The sequence below is a fragment of the Crinia signifera genome, chromosome 2, assembly GCF_055691185.1.
Source record: "Crinia signifera chromosome 2, ASM5569118v1, whole genome shotgun sequence".
NCBI classification, from domain to species: Eukaryota; Metazoa; Chordata; class Amphibia; order Anura; family Myobatrachidae; genus Crinia; species Crinia signifera.
Window position 1 is genome coordinate 277,294,919 of NC_139218.1, and position 24,123 is coordinate 277,319,041.

General features: G+C 41.3%; 1 protein-coding gene across 4 annotated transcripts in view; it reads left to right on the plus strand.

Moving 5' to 3' along the window:
- MYO16 (myosin XVI) overlaps positions 1-20,944 on the plus strand; it is a 388,109-nt gene extending 367,165 nt beyond the window's left edge. For all 4 annotated transcript variants that reach the window (XM_083168667.1, XM_083168668.1, XM_083168666.1 and 1 more), the window contains 2 exons: positions 407-495; positions 18,277-20,944. In XM_083168667.1, coding sequence (XP_083024793.1) covers positions 407-495; positions 18,277-18,429 — 242 coding nt within the window. In that variant the 3' untranslated portion in view covers positions 18,430-20,944. The remainder of the gene's footprint in view (positions 1-406; positions 496-18,276) is intronic.
- The last annotated feature ends 3,179 nt before the right edge of the window (positions 20,945-24,123 follow it).

The following is a 24,123-nucleotide window of genomic DNA, read 5'->3' on the forward strand; positions in this document are numbered from 1 at the left end:
TCTTCGGGTTGTTTCGGACTTTGGGTTTAAAAGGGCAACTAAATTAAATACAAAACCATGTTTGATTAATATTGTTGCCCCATTTACCACATCATCTTTACAAGTTCATAAAACACTTGCATCAGAGTTTGACCCAGAAGTCATGAACTTTTATAGGTAGCAGTCACTGCATTTTTCTACTTTTCTTATGGATTAAATTATCTCAGTCCGACTCAGAGGTAATCATCAGAAGAAGATATAATATTTCAAACTTATTCTATGATACCTGGAACTTTATCACGGTTTAGTCTTAGTGGATCTTTAAGACAACCTAAAGAGAGTTGGAAAATGTTATGCATAGCATATAAAACATACAGTAACTACTTTTGCATTGCTATAAAAATGCATATCTTTTCATGTGCTTCAGGTCTGTCTGGTGAAGATATGAACTGCAAATACCGAGGCAGCACTGCAAACATTTCTGCACCAAGGAACAAGGAACACCACAGTAGCCAGGTATGTAAGTTGGAAGAATATATTGAAACAAGCACACATTCTGCAGCTATTGCATTATTATAGTATTCATTTTGTGACAGCTATATGAAAGGCATATTAAGATATCATGAAGGTGGGGGCCCAAAAACTTCCTCAGCAGGGTGTAATATCAGGGTTTATCCCTGAGTCATTCCACCACTTCAGCCAGAGGCCCAAAATAGTAATACTGTATCAATTAAGAGAGTGCACTGTGTTAAACCAACAATTATTTAATAGGATAAAAATATTAGTACATTTATAAAGACCATACAAAACGACAATAATATTAAAAATAATAATAAAAAGATATATCAATCTATGAATTAGTGATGTCCAGCATTATTTCTTACAATTGACATAAAAGTCCCTTTTAGATTGGTCCATCAATCCTACATAAACTTTTAATTGCTCTTATCCACTGAGTCTCAATTGAATTCCCATTCTTATAGGGAGTAGGGAGCTCCTGATGGATTCGTTAAAATTATCCAAATGTATCCAGACTTTGTGGTTGAGATGAATCAATTCTCCTCAATTGCAATTAATGAAAGCAATTGAAATCAAATGTAAGGGAGAAATGTAACTTCCAATGGTGATTAAACCGACCCCCTGCTGGTGTGTATGGAATTACCTCAGCAGGAAAGAGGATGGTGCGAAAAAGTTATGTTCGCTAACAACCAGTGTGGCTCTGTTGATGTTGGAGCCGGTGCTGGGAGCGAACAACCGCACTGACGCTGCTGGTGGTCCTCTCCAGTCCGGGAAGCAGACTTGTCTCACCCACACGGCCAGGTTGTTTGCACACGGGAGATCGCCGCAGGTCACTCACTGCATGTGGCCGTGAAACTCAAAAGTCCGGGGGTGGAAAGGGGCAGGTTAAAGTCCAATCAAGGGTAGTGAGCTTGGGGATGCTTTGTAGGTAATGCTGGGCGGATACCTTCCTCTTGACGTGTTTCTCCGTCCAAATTAGCCTGACGGTTTCCTCTGAGGAAACTGCTTCTCCCTACACTAGCAGAGGACGTGCAAAATGGTGGAAGGAGCCTTCTCTTCCCGTACAGTATTGGCAGGATCGTGCCTATACATCACAACTGTGGACACATTTGGACTCTCCTTGGGGATTTCGGATGTGTTAAATGAATGCACAGTTGGTTCCTGTGTCTTAACAAGTTTGATTTGTTTAAATTTTCTACAGGGAGGAGGGCTTACATTTTTATGAGATGCAGAACCACCAGTCCTGAACATATGCCAAGGAGATAGCCTTTCCTTGCCACTAAGAGGAGACATGCTTAACATGTAGAAATATATCAGTGGCAATATAATGATGAACTGGTATCCTCTTTGACAAGAGACAAGAACACATTGGCTCAGACTGGAGGAGAGAAAAATCAGTCTTCCAGAAGTGTCCTTAGAAAAAAAAGGCTTTTTATGGTCAGGGCAATAAAGGTATGGAAGAGGTGGTGTGGGCAGACACCATGAATACATTTACACTAAAGTTGAACAAACATTTATTGGAAAAAAAAAACATTCTGGGATAATACAACCCATAATCACAATCTAGCCCAAAATTGAAACAAAGTAAATAAATTGAAATGGGGATATAACAACTAGACCATACACGCTAACAGGTCCTGTAAAAAGGTTGAGCTTGATGGACGTACTGTACACCTTTTCAACCTCAACTACGGGATGCAGTTGAAACCCGGCGGTCGGAATCCCGGCGTTCAAAATCCCAACGCCGGAATCCCGACACTTTCTCCCTCCATGGGTGTCCACGACACCCACATAGGGAGAATAAATTAGTGTACACTTGAACTCTCCTTGGGTTCGTGTGCTTTAACCCCTTCCTGACAGAGCCAGTTTTTGCGTTCCTGACAGAGCCCTTTTTTTCAAATCTGACATGTCTCACTTAAGTGGGGATAACTTTTTTTTGCTTTTACTTATCCCAGTGGTTTTGAGATTGTTTTTTCGTGACACATTGTACTTCAAATTAGTGGTAAATTTGGGTCGATACAGTCTGTGTTTTTTTGTGAAAAATACCAAAATATCGTGAAAAAATGGAAAATTTAGCGATTTGCAAAATGTTAAATTTTCTGCTTGTGAGACAAATAATCTTACCACTCAAAATAGTGAATAACTAACATAGACCATATGTCTACTTTATGTTGACATCATTATTTCAACTTCCTTTTAATTTTTTGGGACACTAGGAGGCTTACAATATGAATAGCAAATTCTCAAATTTTCAAGAAAATTTCAAACACTGATTTTTTTAGGGACCAGTTCAGTTCTGATGTGACTTTGAGGGACTTGTATGTGAGACACCCCCATAAATGATGCCATTTCAAAAACTGCACCCCTCACAGTATTCAAAACAGCATTTTGGAAGTTTGTTAACCCTTTAGGTGTTTCACAGGAATTAAAACAAAGTGTAGGTGAAATTTCAAAATTTCTTTTTTTTTGCAGATTTGCAATTTTAATACATTTTTATAAGGAACACAGTACATTTTACTAGAGAAATGTGACTAAAAATTGATTCCCCCAATTCTTTTGTTTTCATAAATATCCTATATGTGGCCCTAGTGTGCACGGTGACCAAACCACAGGCTTCATAATAGAAGGAGCACCTACTTGATTTTGGAGCCTCCTTTTTATGAGATTATTTTTTAGGCACCATGTAGGTTTCAAGGCACCATAAGATGCTAAAAGTTAGGAACCCCCCCACAAGTGACCCCATTTTGCAAACTACACCCCTCAGGGAATTCATCTAGGGGTATAGTGTACATTTCAAACCCCCAGGGGTTTCACCAATTGTGGTACAACTGGGCAGTGAAAATGAAAAATTATTTTTTTTACACAAAAATGCAGTTCTGGCTCCAAATTTGTCATTTTCAGAAGGTATGAAGGAGACAAAGCACCCCAAAATCTGTGCCCCAATTTCTCCCGAGTACGGCAATGCCTCACATGTGACCAAAAAATACCAGTTGGGTGCATGGCAGGACTCAGAAGGGAAGGAGTGATTTTTGGATTTTGCAGCTCAGATTCTGGTGGAATTTTGGTGGGTGCTATGTCGCATTAGCAAGACCCCCCAAGCACCAATACAGTGGAACCCCCCCACAAGTCACCCCATTTTGCAAACTACACCCCTCAGGGAATTCATCTAGGGGTATAGTGTACATTTCAAACCCCCAGGGGTTTCACCAATTTTGATACAAGTGGGCAGTGAAAATGAAAAATTACATTTTTTTACACAAAAATGCAGTTCTGGCTCAAAATTTTTCATTTTCAGAAGGTATGAAGGAGAAAAAGCACCCCAAAATCTGTGCCCCAATTTCTCCCGAGTACGGCAATGCCTCACATGTGACCAAAAAATACCAGTTGGGTGCATGGCAGGACTCAGAAGGGAAGGAGTGATTTTTGGATTTTGCAGCACAGATTCTGGTGGAATGAATGGTGGGTGCTATGTTGCACCAATACAGTGGAACCCCCCCACAAGTCACCCCATTTTGCAAAGTACACCCCTCAGGGAATTCATCTAGGGGTATAGTGTACATTTCAAACCCCCAGGGGTTTCACCAATTTTGATACAAGTGGGCAGTGAAAATGAAAAATTACATTTTTTTACACAAAAATGCAGTTCTGGCTCAAAATTTTTCATTTTCAGAAGGTATGAAGGAGAAAAAGCACCCCAAAATATGTGCCCCAATTTCTCCCGAGTACGGAAATGCCTCACATGTGACCAAAAAATACCAGTTGGGTGCATGGCAGGACTCAGAACGGAAGGAGTGATTTTTGGATTTTGCGGCTCAGATTCTGGTGGAATTTTGGTGGGTGCTATGTCGCATTAGCAAGACCCCCCAAGCACCAATACAGTGGAACCCCCCCACAAGTCACCCCATTTTGAAAACTACACCCCTCAGGGAATTCATCTAGGGGTATAGTGTACATTTCAAACCCCCAGGGGTTTCACCAATTTTGATACAAGTGGGCAGTGAAAATGAAAAATTACATTTTTTACACAAAAATGCAGTTCTGGCTCGAAATTTTTCATTTTCAGAAGGTATGAAGGAGAAAAAGCACCCCAAAATCTGTGCCCCAATTTCTCCCGAGTACGGCAATGCCTCACATGTGACCAAAAAATACCAGTTGGGTGCATGGCAGGACTCAGAACGGAAGGAGTGATTTTTGGATTTTGCGGCTCAGATTCTGGTGGAATTTTGGTGGGTGCTATGTCGCATTAGCAAGACCCCCCAAGCACCAATACAGTGGAACCCCCCCACAAGTCACCCCATTTTGAAAACTACACCCCTCAGGGAATTCATCTAGGGGTATAGTGTACATTTCAAACCCCCAGGGGTTTCACCAATTTTGATACAAGTGGGCAGTGAAAATGAAAAATTACATTTTTTACACAAAAATGCAGTTCTGGCTCGAAATTTTTCATTTTCAGAAGGTATGAAGGAGAAAAAGCACCCCAAAATCTGTGCCCCAATTTCTCCCGAGTACGGCAATGCCTCACATGTGACCAAAAAATACCAGTTGGGTGCATGGCAGGACTCAGAACGGAAGGAGTGATTTTTGGATTTTGCAGCTCAGATTCTGGTGGAATTTTGGTGGGTGCTATGTCGCATTAGCAAGACCCCCCAAGCACCAATACAGTGGAACCCCCCCACAAGTCACCCCATTTTGAAAACTACACCCCTCAGGGAATTCATCTAGGGGTATAGTGTACATTTCAAACCCCCAGGGGTTTCACCAATTTTGATACAAGTGGGCAGTGAAAATGAAAAATTACATTTTTTTACACAAAAATGCAGTTCTGGCTCAAAATTTTTCATTTTCAGAAGGTATGAAGGAGAAAAAGCACCCCAAAATCTGTGCCCCAATTTCTCCCGAGTACGGCAATGCCTCACATGTGACCAAAAAATACCAGTTGGGTGCATGGCAGGACTCAGAACGGAAGGAGTGATTTTTGGATTTTGCAGCACAGATTTTGGTGGAATGAATGGTGGGTGCTATGTTGCACCAATACAGTGGAACCCCCCCACAAGTCACCCCATTTTGCAAAGTACACCCCTCAGGGAATTCATCTAGGGGTATAGTGTACATTTCAAACCCCCAGGGGTTTCACCAATTTTGATACAAGTGGGCAGTGAAAATGAAAAATTACATTTTTTTACACAAAAATGCAGTTCTGGCTCAAAATTTTTCATTTTCAGAAGGTATGAAGGAGACAAAGCACCCCAAAATCTGTGCCCCAATTTCTCCCGAGTACGGCAATGCCTCACATGTGACCAAAAAATACCAGTTGGGTGCATGGCAGGACTCAGAAGGGAAGGAGTGATTTTTGGATTTTGCAGCTCAGATTCTGGTGGAATTTTGGTGGGTGCTATGTTGCATTAGCAAGACCCCCCAAGCACCAATACAGTGGAACCCCCCCACAAGTGACCCCATTTTGCAAACTACACCCCTCAGGGAATTCATCTAGGGGTATAGTGTACATTTCAAACCCCCAGGGGTTTCACCAATTTTGATACAAGTGGGCAGTGAACATGAAAAATTACATTTTTTACACAAAAATGCAGTTCTGGCTCAAAATTTTTCATTTTCAGAAGGTATGAAGGAGAAAAAGCACCCCAAAATCTGTGCCCCAATTTCTCCCGAGTACGGCAATGCCTCACATGTGACCAAAAAATACCAGTTGGGTGCATGGCAGGACTCAAAAGGGAAGGAGTGATTTTTGGATTTTGCAGCTCAGATTCTGGTGGAATTTTGGTGGGTGCTATGTCGCATTAGCAAGACCCCCCAAGCACCAATACAGTGGAACCCCCCCACAAGTGACCCCATTTTGCAAACTACACCCCTCAGGGAATTCATCTAGGGGTATAGTGTACATTTAAAACCCCCAGGGGTTTCACCAATTTTGATACAAGTGGGCAGTGAAAATGAAAAATTACATTTTTTTACACAAAAATGCAGTTCTGGCTCAAAATTTTTCATTTTCAGAAGGTATGAAGGAGAAAAAGCACCCCAAAATCTGTGCCCCAATTTCTCCCGAGTACGGCAATGCCTCACATGTGACCAAAAAATACCAGTTGGGTGCATGGCAGGACTCAGAAGGGAAGGAGTGATTTTTGGATTTTGCAGCACAGATTCTGGTGGAATGAATGGTGGGTGCTATGTTGCACCAATACAGTGGAACCCCCCCACAAGTCACCCCATTTTGCAAACTACACCCCTCAGGGAATTCATCTAGGGGTATAGTGTACATTTCAAACCCCCAGGGGTTTCACCAATTTTGATACAAGTGGGCAGTGAAATCGAAAAATTACATTTTTTTACACAAAAATGCAGTTCTGGCTCAAAATTTTTCATTTTCAGAAGGAATGAAGGAGACAAAGCACCCCAAAATCTGTGCCCCAATTTCTCCCGAGTACGGCAATGCCTCATGTGTGACCAAAAAGTGGCAGGACTCAGAAGGGAAGGAGTGATATTTGGATTTTGCAGCACAAATTCTGGTGGAATGATGGTGGGTGCTATGTCGCATTAGCAAGATCCCCAAAGCACCAATACAGTGGAACCCCCCCACAAGTGACCCCATTTTGCAAACTACACCCCTCAGGGAATTCATCTAGGGGTATAGTGTACATTTCAAACCCCCAGGGGTTTCACCAATTTTGATACAAGTGGGCAGTGAACATGAAAAATTACATTTTTTTACACAAAAATGCAGTTCTGGCTCAAAATTTTTCATTTTCACAAGGAATGAAGGAGACAAAGCACCCCAAAATCTGTGCCCCAATTTCTCCCGAGTACGGCAATGCCTCACATGTGACCAAAAAATACCAGTTGGGTGCATGGCAGGACTCAGAAGGGAAGGAGTGATTTTTGGATTTTGCGGCTCAGATTCTGGTGGAATGAATGGTGGGTGCTATGTGGCATTAGCAAGACCCCCGAAGCACGGTGAAATTATGAACCTAATATTCCATAGATGTGTGGTATATTTTAAAACACTCCTTTATACATAGGCCGGGTTTGTCGGGGCAAGTGTCACACTGGAAAATAGTTTGCTTTCTTATTCCCTTTTTATAGCAAACTTTGCACCTTTTTTGTGTCCTGCCCTTTTTTCCAGTGGAGGGGATTTCATCAGGAAAATGCTGCCCTGGTACAATACGTGGGCCAGTACTAGAAGTACTGGGGCCCTCTGCCTGCTGGTTCCCAAATATTAGGCCCTTTATGACTTCCTCTTGAAAGTGCATAAATGTCCCCCTCTGGCCGGTAGAACGGAATAGCACGTAAGCGTTATACAGTGCCATCTGGATGATATACACGGCCACCTTCTTGTACCAGATTTTTGTTTTCCGCAGGGCACTGTACGGCTTCAGTACCTGATCTGAAAGATCCACTCCGCCCATGTACCTATTGTAATCCAGGATACAATTAGGTTTTGAGGTGTGGGTACTGGTACCTCGTACAGGGACGGAGGTGGTACTGTCTCCGTGAATTGTTGTCAGTATAAGGACATCCCTCTTGTCCTTATATTTGACCAACAACATATTTTCGTTGCATATTCCCCTGCTTTCACCCCTTCTCATTACTTGGGCAATGTGCGTTTTTGGGAGGCCTCTTTGGTTCTTGCGCACAGTACCGCAAGCTGCTGTACCTCTTGAACCAAGGGCCTTAAACAGGGGGATGCTGGTGTAAAAGTTATCCACATAGAGGTGATAACCTTTATCCAGGAAGGGGTGCACTAAATCCCAGACAATTTTCCCACTAACACCTACGAGGGAGGGGGGGCATTCTGGCGGTTCAATTCTTGAATCCTTCCCTTCATAAACCCTAAACCTGTGGGTGTACCCTGAGGTGCTTTCACACAGTTTATACATTTTTATGCCATACCTTGCCCTCTTACTGGGAAGGTACTGGCGGAATTTAACCCTTCCTTTAAAATGTATAAGGGACTCGTCGATACAAATAAATTTTTCAGGGATGTACACCTCTTCAAATTTGGCACTGAAATGATCAATGACCGGCCTGACTTTGAATAGCCGGTCAAAGGTGGGATCATCTCTGGGTGGGCACTGTGCATTATCGGTGTAATGTATAAATTTAAGAATTGTCTCAAATCGAGTCCGGGTCATGGCCATACGGTAAAATGGAGTACTGTACAGAACATCTGTACTCCAATATTGCCTAATTTCTGGCTTTTTTACTATGCCCATATGAAACACCAGACCCCAAAACGTCATCATCTCTACTGCATCTACAGGGGTCCACCTAGCAAATGATGACGTGGGGTTTTGAGCAATAAACTGCTGGGCATATAAATTAGTTTGGTCCACCATTAAATTTATAAAATCATCAGAGAAAAATAATTTGAAAAAGTCAATTTCTCTGAGACCTGTGGAATCAAATTGGATTCCTGGCATGGCCAAAAACTCAGGAACCTGGGGCTCAAAATTGTCTGGTGGTGGGGTCCATACGAGATCAATTATTGGGGGGGGGGTCTCAGCTGCTCTACGGGGGCGTCTTTGAGGGGGTCCCTCATCACCAGAGGAGGAAGAGGAGCTTAAGGCGAATCCTTCAAATTCCCCGCTTGCATCACTGGCTGTGTCAGAGTCAGAAGCAAGCATGGCATATGCCTCCTCCACTGAATACATTCTCCTGGATGACTGGGAGGACATTTGGGAGGACATTTGGGAGGACATTTGGGAGGACATTTTTATTTTTGTGTTACTGGTAGTGAAATGTTTCAACACGTGTATAGTGTAGGGGGGGGTACAAACTTTATTTCAATCCGGGGGGTATGTAGTGTGTAGTGTGTATGTGGTGCAGAAAAAAAAAAATACTTTATACCAATAAAAAAAAAAAAATGAAGGGGTTAAAAATAAAAAATTTAAGGGGTTAAAAAAAAAAAAAAAGGTCCTGCGCCAAAAATTGAGCACAGATGTTGGTCAGTAACGTCTGTCACTGAACAGCGCTCAAAGGCAACAGGAATTTGATCAAAAAAAAAAAAAAATAGATCAACCCTGTGCCGAAAAAGATGATCAGTGATGTACGTCACTGATCAGCGCACAGCGGCCACAGGACACCCACAAAATCACAGTGTGTGTAAAAAAAAAATTAAAAAAAGACCCCACAGCACACACACAAAAAAAAAAGGTGATCAGTGATGCGACACTGATTACCAGTGAGGTGCAGCAGGTGCACAACCTTTGGTGCAACTGACAGGTATATATAAAAAAAAAAAAACCTCTGTACCCCCAAAAAAGTTGCTGATCACCTCAGATATAGTGATCAGCACAAAAGGCGGGGGCAGCAGACACAAAATTTAGCACTCTCTATCACTCTCTGTCACTATCTCTCTCTATCTCTCTATGGCCCTTATTCTAATCGGCTCGGTACGGCCCGCGTGCGGCCGTACCGCCGATGTTTTCTCTCTGCACATGCGCAGAGGTCACTCTGCGCATGTGCAGGGGAATTCTCCGTGTTAAAAATTTAGACGCCGCAAAGGGGGCGTATAGGGGCGTGAGGGGCTTCATCCCCTCATTTCCCTATGTGTACGCCCCGCGTTTCATGGGCGTTCCCATGCAAACGCGGGGCGTACGCATGGTAATGAGGGCATGACGCCACTCATGGGGGCGGAAAGCTGACGTCGGCGGATGTCAGCTTTCAGCCCCCATACAAGCTACCACACGGACGATTGTCCGTGTGGTCTCAGCTTGCGGGAGCTGCCGCGGCGTGCGGTCCTGCCTTCGATGGTCGTCGACCATCGAATGCAGGGGGCAGCTCCCAGCATGGTGGAGGCGTACGCCTCCACCATTTTCGTGCGGTTCGCCAGCCGTCCGTGTACGGACGGCCGTGGCGAACCGTATGGTGGGTGGGGATTCGTCTGGTGCGGTCGGAGCCGCATATGCGGCTCGACCGCACCAACCAGAATAAGGGCCCAACTCTCACTATCTATCACTCTATGACACTGCAGCAGCAGCACTGACAGGTATATCTATATATAAAAAAAAACCTGCGCCCCCAAAAAGTTGCTGATCAGTTAATTTATACTGATCAGCACAAAAGGAGGGGGCAGCAGTCAGTTATATAAAAAATATATAGCACAATCTGTCACTATCTCTCTCTATCTCTCTATCTCTCTCTATCTCTCTATAACTATCACACTGCAGCAGCACAAAATATAGCACTCTGTCACTAGGCCTCTCTATCTATCTCTCTCTCTCTATCTCTCTCTCTCTATCTATAACTATATCACACTGCAGCAGCACAAAATATAGCACTCTCTGACACTATCTCTCTCTCTATCTCTCTCTCTCTATCTCTCTCTATCTCTCTATAACTATCACACTGCAGCAGCACAAAATATAGCACTCTGTCACTAGGCCTCTCTATCTATCTCTCTCTCTCTATCTCTCTCTCTCTATCTATAACTATATCACACTGCAGCAGCACAAAATATAGCACTCTCTGACACTATCTCTCTCTCTATCTCTCTCTATCTCTCTCTATCTCTCTCTATCTCTCTATCTCTCTCTATCTCTCTATCTATCTCTCTATCTAGCTAGTACACTGCAGCAGCACAATTTCACAGGAAGGCACAAGTAGCAACAGGATCCAGGAAGCAGTGATGAAGCAGCGATCAGGTAAGTATGGAGCAAGTATGGAGCAAGGTTCTGGTCAGTATGGCGGCAGGGGGGTACGATGACCGCACTGCACGCTATTCCAGACCGGAATGGCGTCTGCAGTGCAGTCACCGTTAGTTTAAATCCCCCTCCTTGGCTGTGATTGGTCCGTCGGTCCGACGGACCAATCACGGCCTTTGGGGGCGGGCGGGGTGAGGTGGGGTGACACCAGTGTCACCCTTACACCCCGCGGTGATTGGTGCTGTACTTTACAGCACCAATCACCTCTGATCCCGTGTCACCGGCGAACGTTATTCGCCGGTGACACAGGAAAACGCTGTAATTGGCTGTTCACACTGAACAGCCAATCACAGCGATCGCCGACGGGGGGGCGGCATCGCAGCCCCCCCTGGGCATGCACGGACATGTCTGCTGTCAGGGACAGCAGACATGTTGAAACTGTCACCGCGTCTATAGACGCGGTGACAGTTTAAATCCATGACGTACATTTACGCCATGTGTCGGGAAGTGCTTCCCGACCATGACGTAAATGTACGTCAAATGTCGGGAAGGGGTTAAAAAGCTTTATTTTTTTTTAATTTTTAGAGAGAGAGAGGAGGGCTTCCTTCTTCATGAGAAGCTGAATCACCATTCACAAACATAGGCCGGGGCCTTAGCATTTCCTTGCTACTTCTTATCGTAAATGGCATATTTCCAATTTTACGTTTCTTCTCAAATAATGTAATTTATTTTGTTTATTATTGTAAAATTTAGCTTTTTCTAATTTCGACATGCCCTCTGTCTAGTGGCAGCGGCTTCAGCACTAGTAGTAGAAAGTGGTTCCTGATCTTTCAATTGTTTGTCCTCCATTTCTATAGACACAAAGCACCCCTAGACTGAAATGGCAGACTTAGCAGCACCCCTGGGCTGATGAGGCAAACAGGGCATCCCTGGACTGATACAGACAAACAGAGCACCTCTTTTTTTTGTTGGGGCCCAAAAGAACCAATCATTTCAGCCACAGATGTCTTTCTGGTTCAATATTTAGAAAGTGTAATTTTGGTTGCATTGAGCAGTGTTTGCCCTGCAACGGCTGACCGACTCCCATTTCCCGTTCCTTTACATTGGAGGAATAGAAAAATTTCTCCTCCTAGGGACAAAGCGCCAATATTATGTTCTTGGGACTTCTGTATTCTCTGTATTCTTTATTCAGTAGAGATATTTATATATGCAGATCAATGGTGGATGATAGAGTCCCAGTAAGTAGATGAATTTTGAAAAGCTCAACGCGTTTCCCCGGATATTATGTATCTTCCGGCTTCCTCAGGAGCAAGAGTTGCTTGCTCCTGAGGAAATGGTATTACTAGGAAACTCCATTTATTGCATTCTTTATTGTTATCCATATTATACAATGTGATTATCTTTTTTACACATTGTACAACTGTAAACACCATTGAGAGACACGGACTTGTGTAATGCTTCACTTATTGTCTTTACTATCACTGTAAAGCTGTATTCTGATGCCTCAATACAATAAAAAATGTAATGAAAAAAAAAATGCCTGGGCTATTTTGTGATGCTGCCGGACAATGGCAGGTGTCCCCCCCCAAATGCAGATTTCCTGTCTGTTAAATTGCAAAGGGATTATTACAAGATAGTTTTGCTACAGTATTTGTGTCAGCATTTTGGCTTGCGCGTGCACACTACAATCCATATGCAAGTGCAGTCATTCAATAATTGAATGGATTACAAATTTGCACAATAACTATCAACTCTGAATCAGGCCCTCAGTCAGCATTGAAAGCTAGTGTCTCCTGGGGGATAGTTATTTCTACATGTGACATTGTTCTTCATACAAATGGCAATGATTGTTCTAGAGCTGAGACGGTTATGAGTGCAAACTGTAAGTTTTCAGTAATCACTTAATGAATGTAATAACGTCACAGCGACATTCCACATCAGTCAGTCATTTTGCTGGCAATCTTTACTGCTGAACAGAGGGTACATGTGCAGCAGGACACAGCTTAGATCACTCTTCTTGAAGAAAAGCTAAAAAAAAGGGGGGTTATTTTAATTTGTTCGATCCACAGCAAGTTTGCACGGGGGACCGATGTTTTGCCTCTGCGCAGGTGTATTTCTGCGCATGCTTGTCAGGCGTACGCACTGAAGATTGCAGCTGGGGGGCGATTGTTGGGTGGCAGGCCAGAGTAATTGCCCTTGGGAACACCTGAGAGTCACTAAGATATAAGTACTCGTTTCACATTATTGGATGGTCGGTGACCATCCAATAATGTGGATGTTTCCACATAGGCTGCAAATGGATGTTTATGTTAAACATCCATTTGCAGGCCCTGCGAATGAACCTAGTGTGCGAGGGGGGAAGGGGGGATTGGTGGACCGGTATTCGGCGGTCTGGGGGACTTGCAAGGCTGCGAATTAGCAGCCTTGTGAGTCAACCAGGATAAGGGCCTTGATGACATGTGCAAAACCAAAGTGGCAGTTACCTAATTGTTACAGTATGTTTTAAACAAAAATATATCTGTTCCATACTTCAACATTACAAAAAATGTAAGCAACCTCCCTAGCATTTATTCACTATGCTATGTTATATGATGTTTCCACTACACTCGCAGATGGCTGATGAAAACTATTCAGGGCAAATCAGAGCTGGGATATTTTGTATCAAGCCAGATACAATGAAGATGTTTTAGCCAAAAACCAGCCAGATTGTGACTCCATTCAACCCTATAAATGAACATTCTTTATACTTAAACGCTACTTGGAGAGAAAACGGATAAAGACTACAGCTTTAGCAAATAAACAAATGCTCCAAATAGTGTGTAGTTGTTGCCACAACGCTTGATAAAACATTCATTATATTTACTATACTGATGGGAGCTTGAAAGATTTCCATATATCTTCAGGCACCTTCTTTAATGCATGAAGTAACTCTCTATAGAGTCATTTCTCTGATGTTTATTTTATACCTGCTTAATTAATGCAACAGAATGTGCTCTAATTATGGTATCTTAGCATGATGAGGAACATATGGTTTGTTTAATCCAGAGACGCGTAGAAAAGCAGGAAAACTTCTGTTAATTTCTTTTTTTCTAATGAAAATTAACATGATGGTCCTATTTGGATTTCTCTACAGTATGTCCTTTTTTGTTGCATTTTACAGTTCAGTGTTTGTCCTGGCATATATTACAGTACGAATCCTATATATGCTTACTTGGTGTAGCAACTGTTTGATGAAAGTACAATACCCACATGATCAATGTACAATCAACGACTTATTTCGCCAGTATTAATTGCAGACCCCATTTGTGATCACGACGGCACTGCAGCTTCCTCTCTAGGGATTGTTATGCCTACATAAGCAGCAGTCAGGATTGTTACTGGTTGCACTGGTTAACTCTTCACCAGTGATTTCCATCAAATTGCATTTAAAAAGGCAAATTTTGCTAACCTAGCAGAGCTCTCCATATCATAACATGTAGGTCATGCACCTGGCTTACTGCAGGAGTGAACAGTAGTACAAGTGCCTGGTTTGTGCCACAAGATGTGGCTTCATACCAATAATAGTAAATGGTAAAACTACACACCCTCTCAGCCAATTAGATGCAGACATCAGTCATCATTATCATCTGTTTGCTGTTTGCACCAGAGGATGAGCACCTGCAAGTAATCTGCCTTGTGACAGTTGCCTATGCATATTTCTTGTGGTCTGTATTTTACCATGTTTACATGCTCTTATCAACCCCCAATCCACCCCTCAAAGAGCAAGGGGTTGTAAGTTAGAAAAAAAATGCCATTTGCATATAAAAACACTAAATTACATTTACAACTACTGTAGCTTCATATGAAAACCTTACAGTTTGCTAAAACACAAGAAACGAATGTTACTATGATTTTTTTCCTGTTATTATTCTTCCATTACAATGCCACCAATTTATGTACCTTTAAATCCCTGTCCCATTGAAGATTACAGTCTAAATCACAGGTTCTCAAAGTCGTTCCTCAGGACCCCACGCAGTGCATGTTTTGCAGATCTCCTCACAGAATCAAGTAAAATAATTAGCTCCACCTGTGGATCTTCTAAAATGTGTTAGTGACCTGTCGGGTGACCTGGAAAACGTGAACTCAGTGGGGTTCTGAGGAGCGAGTTTGAGAACCACTGGTCTAAATGACCTAAGACACAATTTTGTCAGAATCCAATTATCCTACCAATACATATTTTTGGGCCGTATGGGAGGAAATCACAGGGAAGGCATACACGTTTCACACAGAGAGTGCGCTGGTTGGGATTATAACTCAGGACCTCAGGTAGTAATTCTAACTATTGTGCCATCATGCTGTTCATGAAGCTTTCCCATGGGCAGTCCGCTGCTTATTACAAGATCTGCAAACAATGGTGTTGAATAGAGCAACTTACACATGATTCACACGGTCAACTTGTCCGGGCTGTAATCAAACCAATGTGTACATGGCTGAGACGGTCTAGTTTCACAATAACATTTCTTAGAATTTTGGCCTGCAGCCTATTTAATGAATCATTCACATGGGTGACTCTGTAATTGACAACTGGCATTATTTTCAGTGAGACGCAACATGGCTATATAAAGTGAAATAGTCACATGTTCTTGGGGAACAACACAAAATATCTTATAACAGCTATGAACAGGACAGTGTAATGCAGTCCTGTAGCACTTGCAGGTCATACAAATCATCCATGTTCACCAATTTAACACCTATATGCAATTTAAATAGAGGTGAAGGGTAGTCCATGGTTTGGATTTCTTCAGGTTCATTGTCATATACATGTGAATGCAGCCCAATGAGAAAAGTATCTATTAAAAGGGTATACATGTAATTATATACAACTTGTAAGCCCGCTCGAAGCAAAAGCTTTAAAAGTTAGTCTCCTAGCTTCTGTGTTTGTGCATGTGTGAGAAAGAGATGTAGTTTCACTCTCTGCCAGCAGATGGCAGTGTTTTGGAGACTCGCAGACACTAGACATATATATGTATCTATATTATATTATATATATATAGATATATAAATATAGATATATGTAGTAATTTTAAGTGTAATACATTTTCTATCTATAAAACATGGCAGCTGTAATAACACTACTATCCCTGCCCAACACACGTATGTGCATTGAGCATTAGACCATGTCATACTACATACTATTCTCATAAAAAAAAAAAAAAAAACACATGTAAACAATCATCTGGGCAATTTGTACCCTGCAATACAACATTGATATCGGTCGATTCAATTTTTTTTTTAATCAATTAACAACAATTGATGTTTAGTAAATTAACCCTTACTATTGTTTTCAAAGGGCCAATGAGTTGCTACAGACTTGCTCCTCTTACTGTGATCCACTCCCCAGTCATTACAGCCAAAACATATGAAACATGCTCTTGTTTTTTTTTTTTTTTTAAAGAAGAAAGCCGAGGCAAATGGAAGAGGTGAGAATGGGTCTAATGAGATCCCAAGGGGGTACAGTGACTGTCAGCACGAAGAAGAGAAGATACATAGTCTGACCCAGCCCCTTCTGTGTTTCTTCCCTGTGCACCAGTCACTAAGCACAATCAAAGGGTATTGATCTTTTACCTAAGTTAGTAAAAATGAGTATAACCAGTACCATCCTCTGCCGATCTTACATAATAACATTAGATCATGAGAAGGACGGTGAGAAGCGTTTATCCCTGCAGTCAATGAGATTATATGGTAAATAGACCGCAAACCCTAATAATGTGTAGGTGTATTTATGGCATGAGCTGATGTGTGCAGCGCTTTCCATCCAATATGATTAACGTATTGGGTGCAAACATTCATATATCCATATAAAAGAAGCAGGGAAATGGATGTATTCTTAGGGGTATGGGTCATAGCGTCGACAGAACTTAGGTTGACAGTCACTAGGTCTATAGTCACTATGTTGACACATGGAATAGGTCAACAAGCATTAGGTTGACATGGTCATTAGGTCGACACAAGCATTAGGTTGACATGTAAAAAGTTTGACATGAGTTTTTCACGTGCCGCGTCCCCTCGCTTGGCTTGCTAGGCTTTGGCGCACTATTATATTATCAATCTGGATAGTAAAGTATGAAAAAACACCTTTAAAAAAAAAAAAATCATGTCGACATTTTCAACATCGGCCTAATGCTTGTAGACCTAATGCCTGCCTCCCATTCATACATAGATAAAGTATTTATAAAGTGTAGATAACAGGTACAATATATCACTTTTTCTATTACAAAGTACACTGTTTTATTTATTATTTTTGCAATAGTCTCTCCCAGCAACTAGGTGTTGGTGTCTAATTACTAAGCCTTTGAGAGAGACAAAGTATAGAGAGATGAAGTACCAACCTAACTATAATTTTTTAAACACAGCCTGTAACATGGCAGTTAAGAGCTTACTGGCTGGTACTCTATCTCTCTTCACGGGTTAGTACATCATTACATAGCCACCTTAGTTTTAAGTATAGACAAGGAGTTATCGCCAGGCAAATTGTTATCCACTAAAATAAAAAACTTGACAAGTCTCAGTCTAATATCCGGCTGACAATGCCAAGCCTACCTCTCCGCTCTGCACAAGATCTGCGTCTCTCACTCACACTCATTACTCGCTCCCACTTACACTTGCAGGATTTTTGTCGGGCAGCACCCACCTTATGGAATGCCCTTCCACGCACACTAAGACTCTCCTTTAGCCACCAAACTTTCAAGCCTTCCCAGAAAACTCACCTCTTCAGGCAAGCTTATCACATTCCAGAACCCCCAAATAACCTCCAGTAGCATTTATACCTGCATCCCATCAGGACTGTCTTATCATCTGATGGGACTGCCATGCTATGGAATCCTATCCTTATGTATCCCTCCTATTATCCCTATAGATTGTAAGCTTGCAAGCAGGGCCCTCCTACCTCTATGTCTGTTTGTATCTACCCAGTTTGTTTAATCACTGTTGTTTCCAATTGTAAAGTGAAACGAAATATGCTGCGCTATATAAGAAACTGTAAATAAATAAAAAATAAGTGGAATGGTAAATTATGTCTTAGTAGCACTACATAATAAGTGATTGTAGGGTGAAAAACTAAAATTCCATTCTTCTCCTCCAGGTTATCCAACAGTTAAGGTTGTCAGAGAACGAGAGCGCTGCGTTACAAGAGCTAATGGACTGGAGGAGAAAGCTGTGTGAAGAGGGTGGGGACTGGCAGAAAGACTTAGCACAAACTGAACAGAGAAATACGGCCCCCACTCAATCCTCTTAGATGGAGTATACAGATTAAAGCTGCCACCTCCTTCAACAAAGAAGCTCTTTTGCTGCCAGGTTCTTATCCGTGTAATATCTTCTATCTAACAAAGACTATTCAATGGATATATTATACAGTGTTTTTAAATCAATGAAACAATCCACAGAAATGGAACGCATGAGTAATTCTTTCATTGTCTCTGTGTTAATGTGTGATCTATGTTATTATATATGATTATAATCTCTGTACATTTTGTCTTGGGTATCCCCCGAAGTGAGTAGTTTCCAAGGCAAATAAAAGTAAAGTGGAAGGATTAGCTACATGTAGGATAGTTCTAAACTGTACGGAATAGACATTAGGGTGAGAGTTTGTAAAGATCTTTTTTATATAGTGGAACATTTGGGTATGATACAATGCAGAATGTAAATGTATATATTTTATGTGTGCACTTATGTGTGTGTCATTACTTATGTACACAGGATAAAAGCTACAAAGAGGAATCCTATGCACTCTAAAAACATTTACTCCTAGATAGTAAAAAGAATAAGCCTTTTTTCCCTTTATACATCCTCTCCAACCCTAGGCGGACATGTTTGTTGGTTTTTCTACTGGACTCTTATTTAAGTTCATGGCTGGGTAATTTCTACCCATATATGTCCAGGCCAATTTTTGCATTGTGTGAACATTCTAGGAAGTCTGACATCATTATGGAGTTCAGGGGTAAATGTTTATTAGACTCGCCCTATATTGCCATCACAACTCAGTATAATATATCCAAGTGCACAAATCATTGGTAATGTTGCGGTTAGGTGGACAAATATGGAGAGTCTAGGAACATTTGTAATATTCTGGGTGACCCTGGTAGCACAGATCTAGTACTAGTTAAACATAAGATACAGCTTACATATCAGTGCTTGGGTCAAGAGAGATCTGATATGTTTAAGTTATTTGGTAATAGATACAGTAATTAAAAAGTATGTATAATAATGGTATATTTCTTTTTAATGAACGGTACAAAGTTGTGTTTTTTGCTTTTCCGGCTTTGAGCAGCAAAAACATCCCCCAGTCTGCAACTCTGCATATCCAGTGAGGAATTGGAATGTCTGCAACAGAATTTGACTGGTGACTTAATACTGTAGAAGAATAAGAAGAAGCAATTATAGGATCTATTTAGTAGAAAGAAAAACTTAAAATAATGTACAAAATATGGGAGGTTTTTTTGTCTTTATCTTGCCATATTACATTGATACTTCATGCAGGGCTGGCAAAGCGATACCTTCCATTGCAGTTTTGTTCAGAAATGCAAAAGACATCTTTGATCACCCACACATGCACAGAAAAGATCAGAGGTACCCACAAAAGACCTATTTCTTCTATGCTTTTCTCCAATATGAGCAGACCTAATGCTATCCAGAGATGGCTTTATGTTTTGCACAACATTCAACTCTCTATGTTATGTAAATATTGTTTCTGCGAAGCGAGCATTGTAAATATGGGGCTCCTGGAATCTGGCATTAATAAATAAAATAGAAATGACAGATTTCTCCGCAGGGGCATATTAATAGAGAAGGTGGCTCTTATGCAGTCTCTGTCCCTGTCCAACCTCCTCTCTAGCCAGCGGCTAAGAAGAGTCTAGCACAGCGGCCATTTTACCTGCAATGCACAGTGAAGTCTGACCGCTGTAGTGCTCAGACTCCACAATGCAGTGGAGGTACGCGTATGCACAGTAGGGTCTGAGCACCAGAGCACTCAGACCATACTGCTCCGGGCACTGCTCCCAGCAGAGAGGAGGGGGCCTGACCGTGGAGGCTGCATACAGGACTCCTCCTATCTTAAGATGCTCCCGTCACTGTGCATGTGCAAAAGTTGCTGCTGACAATGGTGCAGAACTCTAGAGGGTCGCACTGTTTTAGGCTTTCTCCATTAAAAATGCCAGACAAAAGATTCTTCTGGTCTTACTACAGTAAATGGACCCCTAATTGTTTGAGTAAATTAAATTCTATTTGCTTCTCCAGGTTATTCCTCAGTTAAGCTTATCAGACAACAAAGTGCTGATTTACAAGAGCTAATGGACTGGAGATGAAAGTGAGGACAGTGGGTTTCTAGGCAAACTCCCTGCACTGATACAGAAATGCTATGGCAATAACGTATTTTGAACATAGCTCTTACGAGTGCTTAGAACCTTAATCAAACAGGTGGGCTGTCACCATATTTCTATACAGAATATTAAGTAGATGTTTTCCAACAAAAAAAGGTGTTTTTTTTAATGATGTCATCACTTCTGCATTCATGAGGATCATGTTTGCATTTTATGTTTTTTCATTGTACATATTGTAGTATTAGCAATTATTGCCGATTTCGATGGTCATAGATACTTACAAAGAGAATATCTTTTTCTGTGTATTTACTACAAATACAAAAATAAACAGTCACTGTAAACATTCACTGCCATATTTATAACTATTCAAAATGGTGCTGTTGTTCTTCCTTGAGGATCCAGATAAATGCAAATAATAAATGTCAATACTCCCAATCTTGCTTTTTGTTTTTGTGCGTCAGTATCGGAATTACTTTGTTACACTAATTAATAAGTGAAGATTTTTTTTTAGACCTTTTTTTAACCTCTGTAAGCAAAACCGATCCTGTTTTCTAAGACATTATCAATATCCTTGTTTATATATGTGCAATATAGCTAAATGCTGTGTAAGGCTAAGTTCATTTCAGGTCAAGGGAGAATACTTTAAATCGCAAAACCTTTTAAGAAGTGATGGTCTTTCAAATAAGTTTCACCAGAATAGCTATCTCCAGACAATACACTTTTTATTGTTTCATTTTATTACTCCATTTAGATTGTGCCTGGACACATTTTGCCTTGATGCTTTTACTAGAAACCCCATTATTTATCAGAACCACTATTTTATTTATTGCTACATTATTCAAGTCTACTTTGAAAAAAACAAACCCAAATCAATAAGTTTCCTGGAAGGAGTTCGTAGAGTTTTAAAAAGCCCCAGATTAAATATTATCATTCTGTAATAAATATTGATTGAGCAATTAAATGTACGGCATTTGCAAACATTGTTCTGGTTTGTGGGTCTCTTACAGAAAGAATTCATTTCAGATAGTCAGGGTAATTAAGCTATGTTTTTTGACCTTGGGTTTGACATTGTCACCATGCTCTGAATTAAAAACTATTAAAATTAGAAACTTTATTTGTAAAAATCCAAAATGTTACTGTATAATCCAAGGTGGCGGAAGAGGGGAGAGTAAGTTGAGCAGCCATAAATATTGTTTTGTTTGTGGTACAAATTGTTCTGAAAAAGGGGACTATCCCCAAAATGTCAATATATTGGAGCATTTTTTTACCATGTTTTCTAATACCTGGAGTGCCGCTGTATGATATATTTATATATATCATAAGTGTACTTACAATGCTAAGATGCTGTGTTGGCCAATAGTCATTGACACCTGATGCCAATAGTCCCTCCTCCTTTATTATTTGCATCAACATGGGAATGTGGCCTCACAGGAATCCCCTTCCCCAGTTACATCACTCTGGGTGTGTGCCCAGCACCCCCTGAAATTTTGGCTGCGCTGCTGGCCTCTTCCCAGTGACAAGAGCCTGGAGCTCTAGGACAATGTCAAATTGCAGCACCTGGCTTCTGTCATTGCAGAGGAGACAGCATTTTGTGTTATTTATGTTTATCTAGTTTGTTGTTTTAAATGTGTACAGCGTATTAGTAAAAAACAATTACAATCAGAGTAGTTGCTTTAAATGTATTAGCTAGTTGTAGAATTTTCATTTTTTTAAATATATTGCGAAAATATATTTCACTGGAATTATATGTTGAATAGTTAGGAATTCAACCCACTGACTTAGATATTTTGCTGCAGCATTGATGTATTGTGAACATTTCCTCATCCAGCTATTATGTACTTTAATGCTGAATTAATTAATAACCAGGGCCCAGCATACTTTGAGCGAGGATCACACTAACCATTACCCTCCTGACTGCCAAAGCCTTGCTAGGCTGCAGCCGCATCAAATATTGGGGGGTGGATGGGAGGCATTGGAAATACCGGGCACCCTGCCAATCTCTCAGCTCCCGCTCACTCTCATTTGCTAATAGGGTCAGACAGGAAACTTTGTAAACAAATCAATGTGGCTTGACTTACTGTGACAATACATGACCCGTCATCACTGATGGTGGAATAAGAAATCCAGTGCTTAGCCAATAATAGTTATTCTTCTTTTCCCCTATATGTTTATTCTGAACAGTGAGCTGTTTCATCCTTGATATCAGGAGTGATGATATCATGTTCCTATTAATGCAGCGTGAGGCACCTGGTACAGAAAATGTCTCCAGCATGTACATGTGATCCTCTGCTGCATCCAGGAATTACTCTGCAACTACAGCTGACAAGCGCAGGTCAGGAGAACCCCATCAGAAGATGGCGACCCTAATCTTGGCACTTCCACAAATCAGAGCCCAAACAGAGCCAATCCCCACCCCCAAATAGCTGAAGACTCAGTCACATGATGCCTGTAATCTCAGTGCATGCAAAGATGCAGGAGGACCAATACTGTGCCCAGGGCCAGTGTAAGGTTTTTCAGCACCCTAGGCAAAACATCAGCCTACTGCCTCAGAGACATAACTCCCAGAGGCAGAGGCACTTGAGTCCCCAGCCTCTGGACTAAGAGCACAGAAGAGGCACCTGTGCGGCTCACAGCGGGATCCAAGTGTGACTGCTGCTCTTCCACTGGAGCTCTGCTGCGCAGCCACATAGTTAACTGTCTCTATCACAAAATTTCAGACTCGGTGGCGCCCCCCAGTTCCTGGCACCCTAGGCAACTGCCTCAAACTGCCTAGTGGTAGAACCCGGCCCTGACTGTGCTGTGTATGTGCAGTTTTTGGATTTGTGGCAAGTGCGTGATTCCTCACTTTGCATCCACATCTTATTTAGGCCGATTGGTAAGATAATGTATAAGGAAAAAGCAAAACTTCATACACATTATAACATTGAAGTGGCATACAATAGCACTCAAGTGAAGCCACAAAATATATCACTTTTATACATGTGCAGGGTTGTCACATTCGCCATGCTATTTAGATAATCATTCTTAGCACATGAAAGTAATTTTTAATTTTATATTAAAACAAGCAACGGCGACCTAAACATTACTATTTTAAATGTTGCTTGTCAAAAACTGTTTGTGTACCGTTCCAAAAAGTTTAATGGTTCCCAGATTACATTATGAAGTAGCCTAAAACTTCCTGAATATTGATGTAGGCTATAAACGTCCCTTTTACCAATGGTTACTGCTCTATTTTAAAACCAAACAAGTGAGTTGCAAAGTTGGTAAACCCCTAAAGAACCCTTATTGAACAATGTAAAACTGTTATGTAACAAGAGTCTGAGTGTGTAACTGGTTCCATATTGTGAGGTACAAAATAATTGTCATTATTAATAGCGCAGCTTCGATTGTTTGTGAAAATGTTGCAAATGACGACATTCATGATGAGTAATGAATTAATCTTTATATTATCAAGCTGACAGAATATCATAGGTGACGCAATGAATGAATAGTTTATATGCAGTTGAGGAAGTTCTATATAAAACCCTCTTTGTAATAAAAGAAATGAGTACATTGTTCATTTACAGGAAAGCACATTTGTATAGTGAATCCCCACCGCTATGTGTTCTCTTCGC